This window comes from Procambarus clarkii, chromosome 46 (assembly GCF_040958095.1).
Source record: "Procambarus clarkii isolate CNS0578487 chromosome 46, FALCON_Pclarkii_2.0, whole genome shotgun sequence".
NCBI classification, from domain to species: Eukaryota; Metazoa; Arthropoda; class Malacostraca; order Decapoda; family Cambaridae; genus Procambarus; species Procambarus clarkii.
In genome coordinates this window covers 26,328,634-26,346,557 of record NC_091195.1, presented here as the reverse complement: position 1 = coordinate 26,346,557, position 17,924 = coordinate 26,328,634, and the positions used below count along the sequence as shown (strand labels likewise).

At 46.7% G+C, this 17,924-nt stretch overlaps 1 protein-coding gene across 1 annotated transcript in view; it reads right to left on the bottom strand.

Moving 5' to 3' along the window:
• Positions 1-17,924, bottom strand: part of LOC123770570 (uncharacterized) — a 564,737-nt gene that overhangs the window by 46,722 nt on the left and 500,091 nt on the right. Inside the window, 2 exon segments of the mRNA XM_069301599.1 lie at positions 14,822-15,233; positions 15,538-15,785. Of these exon segments, the coding sequence (XP_069157700.1) occupies positions 14,822-15,233; positions 15,538-15,785 (660 nt within the window).

Sequence of the window (17,924 nt, the reverse complement as noted above, 5' to 3'; positions counted from 1 at the left end):
AGAGTGGCTGAAGTGTAAGGAAATGTGACCAATCTCACCCTGGGGATCAAACCCATGATCACTCAGCTACAACCCAACTGCACTAAATACTGTGCTACATGACATGCTTACAAACATTATTTACCTTTTATGGGGAAAGCGCCTTTTGGTTCTCCGAAGCTCTGAAGCTATTAAACAAACTCCACACATTCTCTTGTGCCATTTACATTTACAAAACCCTGTTCTTAAATACAAAACCTAATCTGAAACTCTTCATTGACAGATGTAATAGAACCCATAATCACCACACCAGAAATACATATATCTTTGATATCCCCCAGAGTCAAACTAAATCTTTGTAAACACACTATGAAAATAAATGAACTTCGTCTATGGAACTCACTCCCAAATGATTTGAAGAGCTGTCCAACCTACACCTTATTCAAAAATAAAACCAAAAAGTACAGTGGTACCTCTGTTTATGAATTTAATCCATTCCTAAAGACGGTTTGCAAACTGAAAATTCTTAAACTGAAACGAATTTTCCCATAAAAAAACAGTGTTGAATGTAATGAAATGCCACTTTCTGGGTGAACTCCGGAGGCTCCCTGGAGCTATCAGGCTGATGTGTGTTATATTAGTCTGGGGCATCAGTCAATTGGAGTTAAGACTACTGGGACCATGAGCCATAACCTGGCCCCATTGGTGAAACAAGGAAGCAATGGCCTATAGAAACCCCGCATGTGGTTGGGGCATTCCATGTCTGCCATCGACCGGGGTTGGCACCCAGAAAGGTAGGCATAGCCCCGGACCTTCCACGCCAGCTACCCAAGCCATCCAGTTCGGAGGCTGAGCATCAAAAAGGAAAGGGAACCGCCGACTGGAGGGAGGAAGGGTTGCCAGGGAGCCTCAGGGGCTCACCCAGAAAATGGCATTTTATCACATTCAATGCTGGTTTTATGTAGAGAGAGCTTTGACGGCTCCCTGGAGCTACATCACCAGAGAGACAAAATTAGGGACTTATCTGGGAGGGGGACGCCACTTGCTCCTCAACCCGAAGTCGAGACAACTGGCTGCAACCTGCGATCCAAAGCAACACATGGATGACTAGGACCAGGAAGATTGACAAAATAAAGTGCGGCAAAGACCTTGTTCGACTTCCAAAATTCCTGCACGCGAACAACAGCCCAGGACATATTGCTGATGATGGCAGGCAAAGTATGAAACATACGAACGTCGTGGGAACAAGGACGGACAGCAGTCTGACTAGAGATAATGACCCTGCGGGCGACCTGGGAGACCCGAGCCCTGGAACAGGGAATGAGAGGAACCCAGATCAACCTAACGCCCATCCCCGGCCACAGAAGCAAAGGCGTGCAAGGAATGGCAAAGAGCCACAACCGAACACAATATATGATACACCCCACACAACCTATAAATTATGTGAGAAATCTTTAAAGAATTCTGATAAGGAAAGATCTAGGAGTGGTTCTAGATAGAAAACTATCACCCGAGGACCACAAACAGAATGTGCGAGAAGCCTATGCCACGCTTTCTAACTTCAGAACTGCTTTTAAATACATGGATGGCAAAATACTAAAGAAATTGTTCACGACTTTTGTTAGGCCAAAGCTAGAATATGCAGCGATTGTGTGGTGCCCATATCTTAAGAAGCACATCAACAAACTGAAAAAGGTGCAAAGACATGCTACTAAGTGGCTCCCAGAACTGAAGGGCAAGAGCTACGAGGAGAGATTAGAGGCATTAGATATGCCAAAACTAGAAGACAGAAGAAAAAGAGGTGATATGATCACTACGTACAAAATAGTAACAGGAATTGATAAAATTGATGGGGAAGATTTCCTGAGACCTGGAACTTCAAGAACAAGAGGTCATAGATTTAAAATAGCTAAACACAGATGCCAAAGAAATAAGAAAATTCACTTTTGCAAACAGAGTGGTAGACGGTTGGAACAAGTTAGGTGAGAAGGTGGTGGAGGCCAAGACCGTCAGTAGTTTCAAAGCACTGAAAAAAAAAAAAAAGTTCATAATCCTTTACAGATTACTAATACTGACATAATCCTTTCCCTTAAAACCAAGTCTAGTGTCCTTGAGGAGATACCAACTCTTATTTACAGAAAAGCCTCCAGATTTTTAGCTCCTGCCATTGCATTGCTCTTCAACAAGTCACTTGAACTCCAAACCTTTCCAGATATTCTAAAAAAAGCGAGAGTAACCTCTGTCCACAAATGTGTGGATCTCACTGATGTTAACAACTTCAGACCTATATCAATTCTGCCAAACGTATAAAAAATATTTGAAAAACTAATCTACAAGCAGCTTTACTCTTATCTAGCCAAACTCAATATACTTAGCTCTTGTCAATATGGCTTCAGACCCCAAAAAAGCACTAACGATGCACTTATTAGTATGATTAACTTGATACATACAGCTCTTGATAAAAATGAGTTCCCTGTTGGGTTATTTGTAGACCTGAGTAACGCTTTTGACACTTAACCACCAAAACCACCTTCTTAAATTACAACATTATGGAGTCAGAGGTCACTCCCTGTAGTACATTAAGTCTTACCTTACTGACAGGCTCCAGTATGTTTCTGTGAATAATTCAATTTCTCCCACCCTACCCATCAACATTGGTGTTTCCCAGGGCAGCATACTTGGCCCTCTCCTCTTTCTCATCTACATTAATGACCTTCCAAATGCCTCCCAACATCTCAAACCAATTCTATTTGCTGACGATATGACCTTCATTTACTCCAGTCATGACCCCCCTTGCTCTAAATGTCACAGTGAATACTGAGCTAAATAAAGTCCATCACTGGCTAACTGCCAACAAACTCACCCTCAATATTAACAAAACTTTCTATATTTTGTTTGGCAATAAATCCTCAAATCAAATAAATCTCAGGATAAATAATACCCAAATTTGTAACAAAGTAGATAGCAAATTCCTTGGCGTTCTCATTGACCACAAGCTGAATTTCCAGGGACACATTCTAAATATATCAAAAAAGTTTCGAAAACTGTTAGCATTCTTTCTAAAATCAGATATTATGTACCTCGCCCTGCCCTGGTGACACTATTATTCTCTCATCTATCCTTATCTCAACTATGGTATTTGTGCTTGGGGTTCTACTACCCAAAATCATTTACGTCCTCTAATTACTCAACACAAAGCTGCTATTAGGACAATATCTCACTCTGGCCCCCAGACATCACTCGGTACCCTTACTCAAATCTCTGAACATGTTAGATATTAAGTCCCTGCACATCCTCTCGTGTGTATTTTATATATATATAAAACGCTGAACTGTAATGTCAGTCCTGACCTTAAAAGCTTCCTAGAAGGTTGTAACAGATCCCATGAGGACCACACCAGAAACAAATACCTATTTGATATTCCAAGAGTACAACTTAGTAAATTAGAAATACTTTACAAATCAAGGGACCTCGAATGTGGAATGACCTTCCCAATTATGTTAAAAACTGTACCTCTCCAAACCAGTTTAAGATAAAAACTAAGTACTACCTAATTAACTCAATGTAACCTACCTCACCCCCAAAATGTCAACTCATGTCTTCTATTTTAAACAATGCTGGTTTGTTAACCAAATTGTATTTTTGTTTTTATCTATGCCATGTCCCCCCCCCCTTTTTTTTTTCAACACAATTTATACTTTAATCTCAATTAGTATTAAGTTTTAGTCTTAGTGTTTTTCCTGCCCGAAACGCTTTGCATAATACCTGAATAAAAGAATTTAATTATAAAAAAAAAAATTATATGACAGTGCTGGGAAGACGGGACACGAGTGTAGTCCCTCATCCTGTAACTACACTTAGGTAATTACACTTAGGTAATCACCCCCAACCTGACCAGCCAAGCATTAATGACCCAAGGACCCCTTCGGAAAGCAGCCATCTCGTTCTTCGCCAGAAAAGTAGTAGTCTGCAACTGAACAAGCCAACCACCAGGACCAAAAGGGCAGAACCCCTGCGCCAGGGGAGAGCATGAAGCTCACCAACCCAATACCCAGAGGCCAATGCTAACAGAAACAGCCTTGGAAAAACACTCTGTAACCAAAGGGACCACCACGAATCAAAGAGAAGAGAGATAGGAGAGCACCCTGTTCAAGGATCAGGATGGCTCAGGTGGATCAGGATGGCTCAGGTGGTGCAGGAGCAGGCCGGAAGTGAAACAAAGCACGAGAAACTTACGAAATGGGGTAGAAGTGACGTCCACCCCGAACACAAGCTGGAGCGGCTCCACCAGCACCGCACGACACGAGGCAACAGTATTTGGCATCAAATGACAGTCCTGAAAAAGCCACAAAAGAAAGGACAAGATAACCTGATCAGAAACAGAAGACAACCTACGGAGAGAGAGAGAGAGAGAAAATGGCAGAAAGAACGCTATGAAACTTCATAAGAGAAGCTGGCCAAAGGAAAGGCAATGAAGATGAGAAGCAGGCTGCCCCACCACAAACCTAATCAATCCCTGAACCCCCAGAGGAAGCAGGACATGCCAAGACACTGCTCGAAGTGCCAGACACACCACCCAACAACCCAAAAACAACCACCCAGCCCCAAAAGAAGCTGGATTTGGGACAATGAGGCATCCAGAAGGAAGCCAATGGGACAGACTGGACAAAACAAGAATGAACTGAAAAACCACACAGGCCAGTTGCTGGATGAGAACAAGACGACCCAATGGAGCAAAGGGGAAGAAGCTCACCCCACCAGCTCCAAACACCCAAGAGGAGGAGAAGCCGTCAAACACCACCACAGTCCGGAGAACATGACCCAAACTGCCCATGAATCATGGGACCAAGTGTGAACAAACAGAGCAAATCACCCCCTCCAGGGTGACCTGCAAAGTGACCAGCGCCCCCTCCGAGAAAAAAACGGGGAAGAAAAGCAAGGAAGTCTACTTGCGAGCAGAGTGAACACCACCCCGACCAGACGAAGAAGGCTCTGGAGGAGACACCGGCACAAAAAATTTAACCAAAGGCCCACCACAACGTGCCGGAGCCCTGGCATGCCACAAAACTCGAGCCAAGACCAAGAAGTGCATTCTGCAAGCCAGGAAGACCCCAGAACCCCAGAAGAGGCAAGCCCGGGGTGCATAGGAGGTAACCACCAATGGCCTCCCGAACCTCCCAAACAAGAGCCTGAGAGGTAGAGAACCTCCAGAATGAAACCAGAGCCCAAACAAACCCTGAAATGAACCTCGGGGTTCATTTCAGAACAGTGGGTGGGAGCCCTAACCACCCAGTGGGTGGGAGCCCTAATTTGAAAAGCAGAGGTGCAACAGGTACTCTGAGAGAGAACTATCAACATCAGAGGCCCGAGACTGTTCAACACGCTTCCACTACACATAAGGGGCATAACTGGCCGACCCCTCACAGTGTTCAAGAGAGAACTGGATAAGCACCTCCAAAGGATACCTGATCAACCAGGCTGTGACTCATATGTCAGGCTGTGAGCAGCCGCGTCCAACAGCCTGGTTGATCAGTCCGGCAACCAGGAGGCCTGGTCTACGACCGGGCCGCGGGGACGCTAAGCCCCGGAAGCTCCTCAAGGTAACCTCAAGGTAAGGTAACCACATTTGCCTTCGGAAAATGCACCACAGAAAGGACGGGCATAACACAGCATCCAGACAGAACCCACCCTTAACCCTTTAGTTGCGCAAGACATCATATGATGCGTTGAGTGACTTGCAGTAACTTGCGCTCGGCATCATATGATGTTGTGGAGTACTACGTAAGATTTAAACAACCCGCGGATACACGGGGTTCACCACACCTTCATCAGGGCTCTTGTAAACAGACGCCATTTTTTTTTTTTAAATCGTGGGCCAAATTCCCAGGTGTTAGGGGCCTTAGTATTGTGTGAGCTACCAAGCCTCATGCACGCAGCACGAGCTCACAGCACTGCTGTTCAGCTTGTGACCACAGCATCGCCTAAGAATGCCATAATATACATTTGCATGCTATTATTTAGCGATGATATTATTACAGAAGACCCCTGTGATAAAAATGACCAGGATTCTGATGGTAGCAGGATTGTTGTGATAATTAGCACTGTAGTGGGAGGAGTAATCTTGGTGGGGAGGGAGGTAGCATTGTCTGCTGACCGCCCCTGGTACCCACCCACTCTGACCACCCGTCCTGCTACTCACCTGCGCATGCACCCACTGCCTCCTGACTGCCCCTGGTACCCACCCACACTGACCACCTGTCCTGCTACTCCTCTGCCCACCCATTGTCTCTTGACCGCCCTGGTACCCACCCACTCTGACCACCCGTCCTGCTACTCACCTGCCCATGCACCAACTGTCTCCTGACTGCCCCTGGTACCCACCCACACTGACCACCCGTCCTGCTACTCCTCTGCCCACCCACTGGCTCCTGACTGGCCTGTGCACTCACACTACCCACACTCTCTGTGCCTGCCCTGCCACCCACCACCTTAGTCTACCATCAGCCACCCACCCCCTTAGTCTACCATCAGCCACCCACCACCTTAGTCTACCATCAGCCACCCACCACCTTAGTCTACCATCAGCCACCCACCCCCTTAGTCTACCATCAGCCACCCACCCCCTTAGTCTACCATCAGCCACCCACCACCTTAGTCTACCATCAGCCACCCACCACCTTAGTCTACCATCAGCCACCCACCACCTTAGTCTACCATCAGCCACCCACCACCTTAGTCTACCATCAGCCACCTTAGTCTACCCGACCACTACTGCCCACCTGCCCACACTGACACCTACCTGACCACTACTGCCCACCTGCACACACTGACATCTACCTGACCACTGCTGCCCACCTGCACACAGACACCTACCTGACCACTACTGCCCACCTGCACACACTGACACCTACCCGACCACTGCTGCCCACCTGCACACACTGACACCTACCCGACCACTGCTGCCCACCTGCACACACTGACACCTACCCGACCACTACTGCCCACCTGCACACACTGACACCTACCCGACCACTGCTGCCCACCTGCACACACTGACACCTACCCGACCACTGCTGCCCACCTGCACACACTGACACCTACCCGACCACTACTGCCCACCTGCACACACAGACACCTACCCGACCACTGCTGCCCACCTGCACACACTGACACCTACCTGACCACTACTGCCCACCTGCACACACTGACACCTACCTGACCACTGCTGCCCACCTGCACACACTGACACCTACCTGACCACTACTGCCCACCTGCACACACAGACACCTACCCGACCACTGCTGCCCACCTGCACACACTGACACCTGCCCGACCACTACTGCCCACTTATCCACCCACTTTACCGCCCACCCTGCTATGCATCCCTCCACGCACTATCATTTCCCCACCCACCCGCCCTCCACATGTTCTTCCCTTACATGATTATAGGGCTGGTGTTTAGGAAAGATTTTCTTTCCCGTACCCCCCCCCCCTCCCCACCAGCAGCCTCCTCGTCCCACTCACCTGCCATCCATCCAGTCCCCCCCACCATCCGTCCATCCATCCAGCCCCCCCACCATCCGTCCATCCATCCAGTCCCCCCCACCATCCGTCCATCCATCCAGTCCCCCCCCCACCATCCGTCCATCCATCCAGTCCCCCCCCCACCATCCGTCCATCCATCCAGTCCCCCCCACCATCCGTCCATCCATCCAGTCCCCCCCCACCATCCGTCCATCCATCCAGTCCCCCCCACCATCCGTCCATCCATCCAGTCCCCCCCGCCATCTGTCCATCCATCCAGTCCCCCCCCACCATCCGTCCATCCATCCAGTCCCCCCACCATCCGTCCAGTCCCCCCCACCATCCGTCCATCCATCCAGTTCCCCCCCCACCATCCGTCCATCCATCCAGTCCCCCCCACCATCTGTCCATCCATCCAGTCCCCCCACCATCCATCCATCCAGTCCCCTCACTATCCATCCATCCAGTCTCCTCACCATTCATCCATCCAGGCCCTTCACTATCGATCCATCCAGTCCTTTCACCATTCATCCATCCAGTCCCCTCACTATCCACCCATCCAGTCCCTTCACCATTCATCCATCCAGTCCCCTCACTATCCACCCATCCAGTCCCTTCACCATTCATCCATCCAGTCCCCTCACCATTCATCCATCCAGTCCCCTCACTATCCATCCATCCAGTCCCCCCCCACCATCCATCCTATTGTCCCCCAAATACAATATTCAAGCACAATCATCACTAGGCAGGAAACACTGGTAAATTGAAGCGCACCTCGCCCATGCCACCAGGAACCAAGCACTCGGTTGACCTATACGTGTATCAACAAACTCGCCAAGCAAGGTAAAGCTCGTAAACCGAGTCAAAATTTTCAAAGAAATTGACCTCGTAAACTGAAAAATTCGTAAAGTGGGGCATTCGTAAACCGAGGTTCCACTGTACTTAATTTCATCCTCATAGTTTCCTACAGAGTGCCTTAAACTTGCACTGTATTGTGTGCTACCCACTTCCCCAATATATATTCTATGCCTAAGCCATTCAACCTCACCATTGTATTCACTGCTATCATCTTGTATCATGGTTGTTATATTGAACACACATTTCACTACATTACTCCTAGAAATAATCCTCAAATTATACTACAATGTACCTGTTGATAATACTCAAATTTTACTGTAATGTACCTGTTGATAATACTCAAATTATACTATAATGTACCTGTTGATAATACTCAAATTATACTACAATGTACCTGTTGATAATCCTCAAATTTTACTATAATGTACCTACAAATCTTAGTCAAAGTTTCTTACAATGTACCTATTAACATTTCTCAATTTTGCTAGAAATTACCTACTTAAAATTATCTGTTAGATAAAGGACCTGAATGAAACACAATGTATGTTAGTGGCTTTACAAAGAATGAAAAAACATCAATGCTATGTACTCTCATAAATCCAATGTACCTTCTTGTATATATAAATAAAATATAGAGTGTACAAATAAATAAACAAACACTATAAGCAGAGATGGTACCATCTATTAGGTCGCATCAGCCATGGGGTTCTATAGGCATATCGGGATCAGCACCATAACCTGGCACCCCCCCCCCTCCCCCTTCACAGACATGCAGGGAGCAATGACATTTTAGTGAAAGAAGAAACAGAAAGATACATAGAAAGATCCTGTGTAACCAATCTACTAAGTTTCTATGATAGAGCCACAGAGATTTTACAGGAAAGAGATAGTTGGGGTGACTGCATTTATCTGGACCTAAAAAAGGCTTTTGACAGTGTCCCCATATACAAGGTTGTTCTGGAAACAGTTTCCCCTCCATCCTAAGCAAAACAAGCAGAAGTGACAGATTCTAATATGGACAAAAAATTTTGACAGAAAAATGAGGGCCGTAATCAAAGGCAATATATCAGACTGCAGAAATGTTCATAGTGGAGTATCAGGCTTTGATTCTTCCATCACTAGTGTTCAGCATTTACATAAATGATCTACCAGAATGAATACAGAATTATATGAACATGTTTGCTGATGATGCTAAGATATTAGGAAGATAAGCAGGGGTGCACTGCCAATTTTATAGGTGCCCGAGCTTTGGTGAGCCTGACAAAAGCTGTCATTTCCTATCCTGTTTCTATATATGTCACACGATTAAGTATAAGATAGATGTGGGATGAGTGCCTCTATCTAAAACTGGGGTTGTTGCTGTTGCCAACTCATTTGAACCTGTGATTGGAGGGGTTTGTTTGGGTTTAAAATGTAGTAGATAGTGGTATGGGAATTGATATACTGTATATGTAGAAAGGAGGTAATAAAAGTGTGTTGGGGAAACAAATTGGCAAAATGAACAGGGAAAGAGAAGGGAGTCAAAATAACCACACACTTAAGGTATATTACATGAACAGTAGGAGTCTAAGAAACAAAAACGATTTAAATGCTCTTGCTGCACAGAAAAACCAGCGTCGAGTGTAATGAAATGCCATTTTCTGGGTGAGACCCAGAGGCTCCCTGCAGCTATCCAAGCTGAATGGATATGTATAACTTTCTGGCATCGGTCAACGTGCATGGAGTTCTTGCCTATCGGGAACCACAAGCCAGAACCTGGGTCTCCTCAGAGAGGCGCGAGGAGTAATGACCAATAGAAACCCTCATGTGGTTGGGAGCACTCTATGTCTGCCATCGACCAGGTCTAACACCCAGAAAGATAGGCGTCCCAAAACAAACCCCTATTCTGGTGCAACTATGGCTACCGAAAGGTGAACAAGTAGACAGAACTCCTCAAACGGAAATTAGCAAACAAGCATCACGACATCACGTCGCAGCGCCGCCATCTGCACAACCCCCCCTTCCTTTCCCCCCTCCCTGGGAGGGAGAGGAAGACGGAGCCCAAGACCTCCCCCACGCCGGTGATCCAACCAGCAATTCTTAGGCTGGATGTCAAAATACGTGAAAAACACCACCGACCTGAGGGAGGGAGGTGGGGATGCCGGGGATCCTCCAGGTCTCACCCAGAAAATGGCATTTCATTACATTCAATGCTGGTTTTCTGGGGGGGAGCCCCGTTGGCTCCCTGGAGCTACCTCACCAGAGATAAGGAAAAGAGGGAAAGACCCAGGAGGCAGATGCCACGTGCCCTAACACAAAAACAATACAACAAGCCAAACCAAAGGACCCTGCAGACAACCCAGGAGGCCCGAACCCTGGAATAGGAAGGAAGGAAGGAAGGAAGGGAACCCGGGCAAACCACAGTGCGCCCACGGCGACAAAGGCCAAGACGCGCAGAGAACAGCAAAAAGCCGCAACCAAACAACACATGATGCACCCCAGCCTGACCAACCAAGCATCCACCCAAGGACCCCTCCAGAAAACAGTAGACCCAAACATCACCAGAGAAGAAGGAGACTGCAGCAAATGAACAAACCTACCACCAGGATCAAACAAGCAGAAAAAACTCGTGTGCTGGAGGAGAGCCGGAAACTCCCTGACCCGACCCCCAGAGGCCAATGCCAACAGGAAAACGAGACCTGAAAAAACAAACCTGAACCAAAAGGGCCACAACAAACTGACGAGAAGAAAGAATATAGAGCACCTGGGCCTTTCAGATGACTACATTATCCCACGACCAGCTTGTTCTCGATCCAGGCACTTGGATGATTTCCCTGGACCTCATGGATACATCTTGGCATGTCCCTTTTCATCTGGGAGTTCAAGGATTGGTTGGGCTTTGTGGTGGGCCGACAAGCTCACCACTTTCATCGTCTCTGTTTTGGGCTCAATCTGGCCCCTCGCATTTTTATGCGTTTGACTCAGGTCGTGGTGGCCCGTCTTTGTCTGCTAGGTCATCAGGTTTTGGGCTACCTTGATGATTGGTTGGTGTGGGCTCCCAGCCAGTCTGCTTGTCTGTTAGCCAGAGATCTGGCTCTTTTCCCGATTGTCGGGTTCAGGTTTCTGGTGAACTGGCAGAAGTCCCAGTTGGTTCCGTCCCAGGTTCAGACTTGGCCAAATCTAGTATGGGATTCTCGGACTGCGTCCCTTTTTTTTTTCTTCCTGCAGTCTTACTCCGGCTGCAATCCTGCCATCAGCCAGTTTTGAGGGAGACTTGGGTTACTCAATGGTTGCTTGAGCAGCTGTAATTACCTAAGTGTAATTACCTAAGTGTAGTTACAGGATGAGAGCTACGCTCGTGGTGTCCCGTCTTCCCAGCACTCTTTGTCATCTCTTTGTCATATAACGCTTTGAAACTACTGACGGTCTTGGCCTCCACCACCTTCTCCCCTAACTTGTTCCATCTAAAAAATGCTAAGCTAGGATGACTATTCAGGATAGGAGCTGGGAAATGGGGAATTGAGTGAAGGCATGATGTCCAACCTCTTAAACCATCAGGGATCGAACGCGGGAGCTGCAAGGAGGCCGCCGTCATTACACCAACCATTACAAATGACTGGACTTTCCTGTGACTGACTTTCTTGACTGGAGCTGTGTGGGACCAGCCGTGCGGGAGCTTGAACTTTGCTCTTCTGGTTTATCCGCTGGGCAGGATTTGGCTTTGGAGGCTGTTCTGGTATCTTCGGGGCAGCCTTTTTTCAACCCTCTTGTGATCATTTGGGTCCCCCCCCCCTCCTGGTGTCCTTGCACCAGTTGCTGTTTCACCAGTTTCTTCTTTGGGTTTTTTGGGGGTTTGGTGCAATGGCCTTGCAAAAATGCCTTCCTCCTCCCTTGCTCCATGTGTTTACAGATGCTTCGTTTGTCAGAAGGGGCTTTGTGACAAGTTCTCATCAGTCTGGCAAGGGGCGTTGGTGGCTGTCCATGTTTTGGGCTCACAGCACAGTATGGGAGTTTGCGGCAGTGTTGCTGGCACTGCGACGGATACAGGTTCCTTCGGGCTTGGTGATCCAGCTCCATTTGGATTGCAACTCCGGTAGTTCAGTGTCTCAACCGGGAAGAGGGATAAAGGTCTCTTTGGTCTGTGACACTTTGGAGCTGGTTGCTTTTAATAGCTCTTCAGTTGAATTCTTGGAGTTTAGCTCTCCACACCATTCACATTCAAGGAGTGTCCAACGTCTTGGCAGACAGCCTGTCACACTTTATTTCTCTTTCCACGGAGTTGACGGTCAACACCAATTCCTTTGGTTCTGACAGATGTTTGGGCACCCAGAGGTGGACCTCTCCCCGTCAGTGGGTTCTATATATCTTTCTCTGTATATGGCACATTTTTCCCGACTGTGTGACCTTAGCAGTACTCATTTTTTTTTTTTTTTTGACATGACTGGTCGAGATGGTGGTTCCTGTATCTTTTTTCCATGGTCCAGCTGTTGCTCTGGGTTTTGGCTCTGCACGAATCCTTTTGAAGGAGGATGTTTCTCCTAGCTCCCATTGTGGCAAGCCCAACCTTTGTTTCAGGCGCTGCTTGTGGGTGTTGGCAGCAAGTTTAGCTTAGTTGCCAACACCCACACATCGTGTCAGCAAGGCGAACAGCCCACCTGCTTTCATACCTCTCACTGTATTTCCCACATCTATACTTCCCTTCACCTATGCCTCTCCATGATTAAAAAAAAAAAAAAAAAAAAAAGAAGAAGATCCGAACCCAGGCATTTTTTCGTGATACTGCTTTTTCAGCAGGTCAGGCCAGTGAGGTACCTCACTGATTGCACATTTTCCTCTGCAATAAGTGTTTGGTCTTTCTGACTCTCGTGTATCGTCATTTGTATAGTGATCAGGTGGCCGATTTGATTGTGACTCCACCTGTGGTCTTCTCGGCGACAGTATGAGGTTTCTCGAGGGGTTTTACCCATTTTCATTCTCTTCATAGGGTTCCATCTTTGTAGGTCAAAGTTGTTTTGTCCTTTCTTGTTTTTTTCTGGATCAGCATCTCATGCCGAGTACTGTTGCTTCTTATCTTATGGCGTTGGCAGAGCCGCTGCAGCTTGCATTCAGGGTAGATGTCGCTTCCATCCCATTCCACAAGCTTTCTCGTGCATTTTTTCACCTCCGGCCTGCTCATGCGCCACCCGAGCCATCTTGGTCTGTGGACCGGGTTCTTTCCTTTCTTTCCATCACCTCGGTTTGTAGTGGCCCCATTGGTTTGTGAGTGCTTCTGGAAAGCTTTATTTTAGGTGGCTTTTGCCTCTGGGGGGTCAGGATGGGGAGCTTCATACACTTCTCCAGTGCCGGAGGTTTTATTCATTCAGTCCTGATGGTCATTTTGTTCTTTTGCAGCCGGATTTTCCTTTTCTGGAAAAGAATAAGATGGTGAGCTTCCGGAGGGGTCCATTGGTTGTGGATGCTTGGTTGGTTTGACCAAGGGTGCATCACATGCCGTGTCCTGTGGCGGCTTTACGCCACTACCTGTGGGCCACCAGATCTGTATTGGTCGATTCACTCCGAGTTGATCTGGTTTCCCTGGTTCACCTGTTCCAAGGCTCGTGTGTCTCAAGTTGTTCATAGTGGCATTAAGTCTAGCCAGCCTGTGGTTTTACTCTCATGCCCATGATGCTCAGAAGCATGCTGTTCTTTTGGTTGCCTTTGGGAATATGTCTTGGGATGATATTCAGGCACAGGGTTTTGGAAGTCAAACAGGGTCCTTGGCCGCCAGCTATCTTGTGAAAGTTTCGGGCCCTTTGTGATTTGTCATGGCTTTCTTTCACTACCTCGAATTGAGACCTGTGGTGCTGCTGCCTCCCTGGTAAGTCCCTGTTTTTCCTTCTCTGTGGGTAGTTAATTTCAGGGAGCTGACAAGGCTCCTCCAGAGAAAACCAGCATTGAGTATAATGAAACGCCAGTTTCTGGGTGAGCTTCGGAGGCTCCATGGCCTCCCCCTCACTCCCTTCAGTTCGCGACTTTAATCATTCAAGAACTGGATGGTGGGCGGCTTGGCCACCCAGGCCGGTCCCCCCCCCCCTTCCATCGTGAGGGGGATGGCGCTAACAAGCAGGGGGTATGTTGGACAAATTTTTGCTTATTAATTTTTCTGGGGGTAGTTCTTTTGCTACTTTGAGGATGTACGTTGCATTTTTCAACCAGTGGTCTGTTTTGTTTTGCTTACCTTTCTGGGTGCCTTTCCTTGTTGATGACAAATATGATATACTTTAAATGTAAAGTGCTCATAGGCCATTGCTCCCTGTGCCTCTCTGAGGGGGCCCAAGTTCTTACACTGGTCTCGAGGAGGCAACAAGATCTCTGACTCATGACCCAACTAATATAGCAGTATATCAGTATGGATAGCTTCAGGGAGCTACTTTATCCTGTCAAAATTAAAGTATACCCTACTTAAGACAGAGACAGTGTACAGTGTTTAATAAAACCTTACCTGGCTTTTTGAGCTTTCCACACCAGCACAATTGGTGACAATACTTGCTGCTGCAATGGCATCAAAAATCTTTTTCTTTTGGCAATTATTTCTAAAGACTAGAAGATCTAATGAGGTATTCCTGGTGAGGAGGCCAAGTGTAGGTTTTGCAAGAGGAGTCCTGTGACCAGGACTCGGAGGTGACGTTGGGCTTGATGGATCTTCAAGAGAACTATCCGAGAGACTTTTACGTGTCACAGCTAATGTTTTGAATACATCTCTAAGGTCCTTTCGTGCTCGTAAGCTAAAAGATTTGTAAAGCACCACAAAGTCAGTGAAGTCCAGTTCTGCCGCCTGTGTAATAGACTCGCCCCGGAATCCTCGAGGCGCAAGGGTCATGAATTCTCCACCTCCACTAGATCGACTACGCTCTCTGTAGAGTAAAGTTTATTGCAAATATACAATTATAACACATATGTAAGGAGAAATATTTATTTAATTTAAAGTTATAAAGCTCAAAATAATCAGAAGGTATGCAGGCGATGAGTCACAATAACGTGGCTGAAGTATGTTGACCAGACCACACACTAGAAGTTGAAGGGACGACGACGTTTCGGTCCGTCCTGGACCATTCTCAAGTCGATTGTGGGACGAAACGTCGTCGTCCCTTCAACTTCTAGTGTGTGGTCTGGTCAACATAATCAGAAGGTATTTTATAACAACACAATTTTACAAACCTATATCCAATAGTTTGCTGTGGAGGCGATGGTAAACCAGTAGCAGGATCATATGAAGCTCTAGGAATGGCTGGAGAATGGAGAAGAGGTGCATGTGTAACTGGTCCAATCAAATGTTCAGAAGTAGTTTCACAGGATCGTGAGCGAGGTGGAGATGGATGAACAGGAGGAATAATTGTACGACGACTGGTAGTTGAAAGTGCTGGAGATTGTGCTATTCTAACTTCATCAGAAGGTTTTGTACCATCCTGCTGACAAAAAAATTTGTTTACTTAAATACCCTATAAGCCCTATGCAGTTATTTGTAATTACTATACAGCCTACAAACTTGACAGGAAATCCTTGCTGAAATACCAACTGATACCTTGCCGAGATCCATGCTGAGATACCAACTATAATTTATAAAAAAAAGCCTCCAGATTTCTAGCTCCTGCCATTGCATTGCTCTACAACAAATCATTTGAACTCCAAACCTTTCCGGAAATACTAAAAAAAAAGCGAGAGTAACCCCAGTCCATAAATGTCGTGCTCTCACTGATGTCAACCATTTCAAACCTATATAAATTCTGCTAACCTTATCAAAAATATTTGAAAAGCTAATCAACAAGAAGCATTTCTCTTATCTAGCTAAACACAATATACTTAGCTCTTGCCAATATGGTTTCAGACCCCCAAAACAGCACTACCTATGCACTGAGACAGAAGAAAAAGAGGTGATATGATCACTACATACAAAATAGTAACAGGAATTGATAAAATCGATAGGGAAGATTTCCTGAGACCTGGAACTTTAAGAACAAGAGGTCATAGATATAAACTAGCTAAACACAGATGCCGAAGAAATATAAGAAAATTCACTTTCGCAAACAGAGTGATAGACGGTTGGAACAAGTTAGGGGAGAAGGTGGTGGAGGCCAAGACCGTCAGTAGTTTCAAAGCGTTTTATGACAGAGTGTGCTGGGAAGACGGGACACCACGAGCGTAGCTCTCATCCTGTAACTACACTTAGGGAATTATAATTAAATTACTGATTAGTATGATTAACTTGATACATGCAGCTCTTGATAAAAATGAGTTCCCTGTTGGGTTATTTGTTGACCTACATAAGGCTTTTGACACTGTCAACCACCAAAACCTTCTTCTTAAATTACATCATCATTATGGAGTCAGAGGTCACTCCTTCCAATACCTTCAGTCCTACCTTACTGACAGGCTCCAATTTGTTTCTGTAAATAATTCAATTTCTCCTACACTACCCATCAACATTGGTGTTCCATAGGGCAGCATACTTGGCCCTCTCCTCTTTCTCATCTACATTAATGACCTTCCACATGCCTCTCAACACCTCAAACCAATTTTATTTGCTAATGACACAACTAAACAATATGCAAATTAGTAACAAAGTGGATGGTAAATTCCTTAGTGTTCTCAACGATAAGCTGAATTTCCAGGGACACATTCTAAACATTAAAAAGAAACCAGTGTTGAATGTTATGAAACCCCATTTTCTGGGCGAGTCCCGGAGGCTCCCTGGAGCTATCCAGGCTGATAAGACTATCACTAACTTTGACATCAGACGATGTGGGTGAAGTTCTAGGCCTACTGGGGACCATGAGGCAAAATCTGGGCCCCCCCTCAGAGGCACGAGGAGCAATGGTCTATAGAAATGCAAATGTGACTTTTGGAGCAGTCGATATCTGCCATCGACTGGGAAAGGCACCCAAAAAGGTAAGCGCCCCAAAACTAACCCTTTTTCTGGTTAAATTGCCAAAAATAGACAAACAAGTGGACAGAACTCCCCAAGTGAAAATGAGCAATCAAGCATGAAGTCACTCGAGCCGTGCCGCCCGTCTGCGCAGCTCCCCCCTCAGGGAAAAGGGGGAGCCCCAGACCCACCGCACCAGCAATCCAACCATTAGTTCTCAGGCTGGATGTCAAAACACGCGAAAAACTGCCGACTGGGAGGGGGCAGGCGATAAGTCACAAAAATGTGGCTGAAGTATGTTGACCAGACCACACACTAGAAATTGAAGGGACGACGACGTTTCGGTCCGTCCTGGACCATTCAAGTCGATTGTCGTCGATTGTCGAAACGTCGTCGTCCCTTCAACTTCTAGTGTGTGGTCTGGTCGACTGGGAAGGGAATGGGGGTTGCAAGGGAGCCTCCAGAACTCATCCAGAAATTTTATTTTTATCTACATTTGTGTTCACCATAGCGAATCACTAAGCTGGTATGGCGAGTGCAGTCAATAAAAGGTGGCCCCACACAGTCAGAAGACAACGCCATCACCCTCCCTCCCACAGCAGTACTCCTCCCTCCATGGAGCACAGTGCTAAATATCACCACAATCCTGCTATTATCAGAACCCTGGTCAGTTTTATCACAG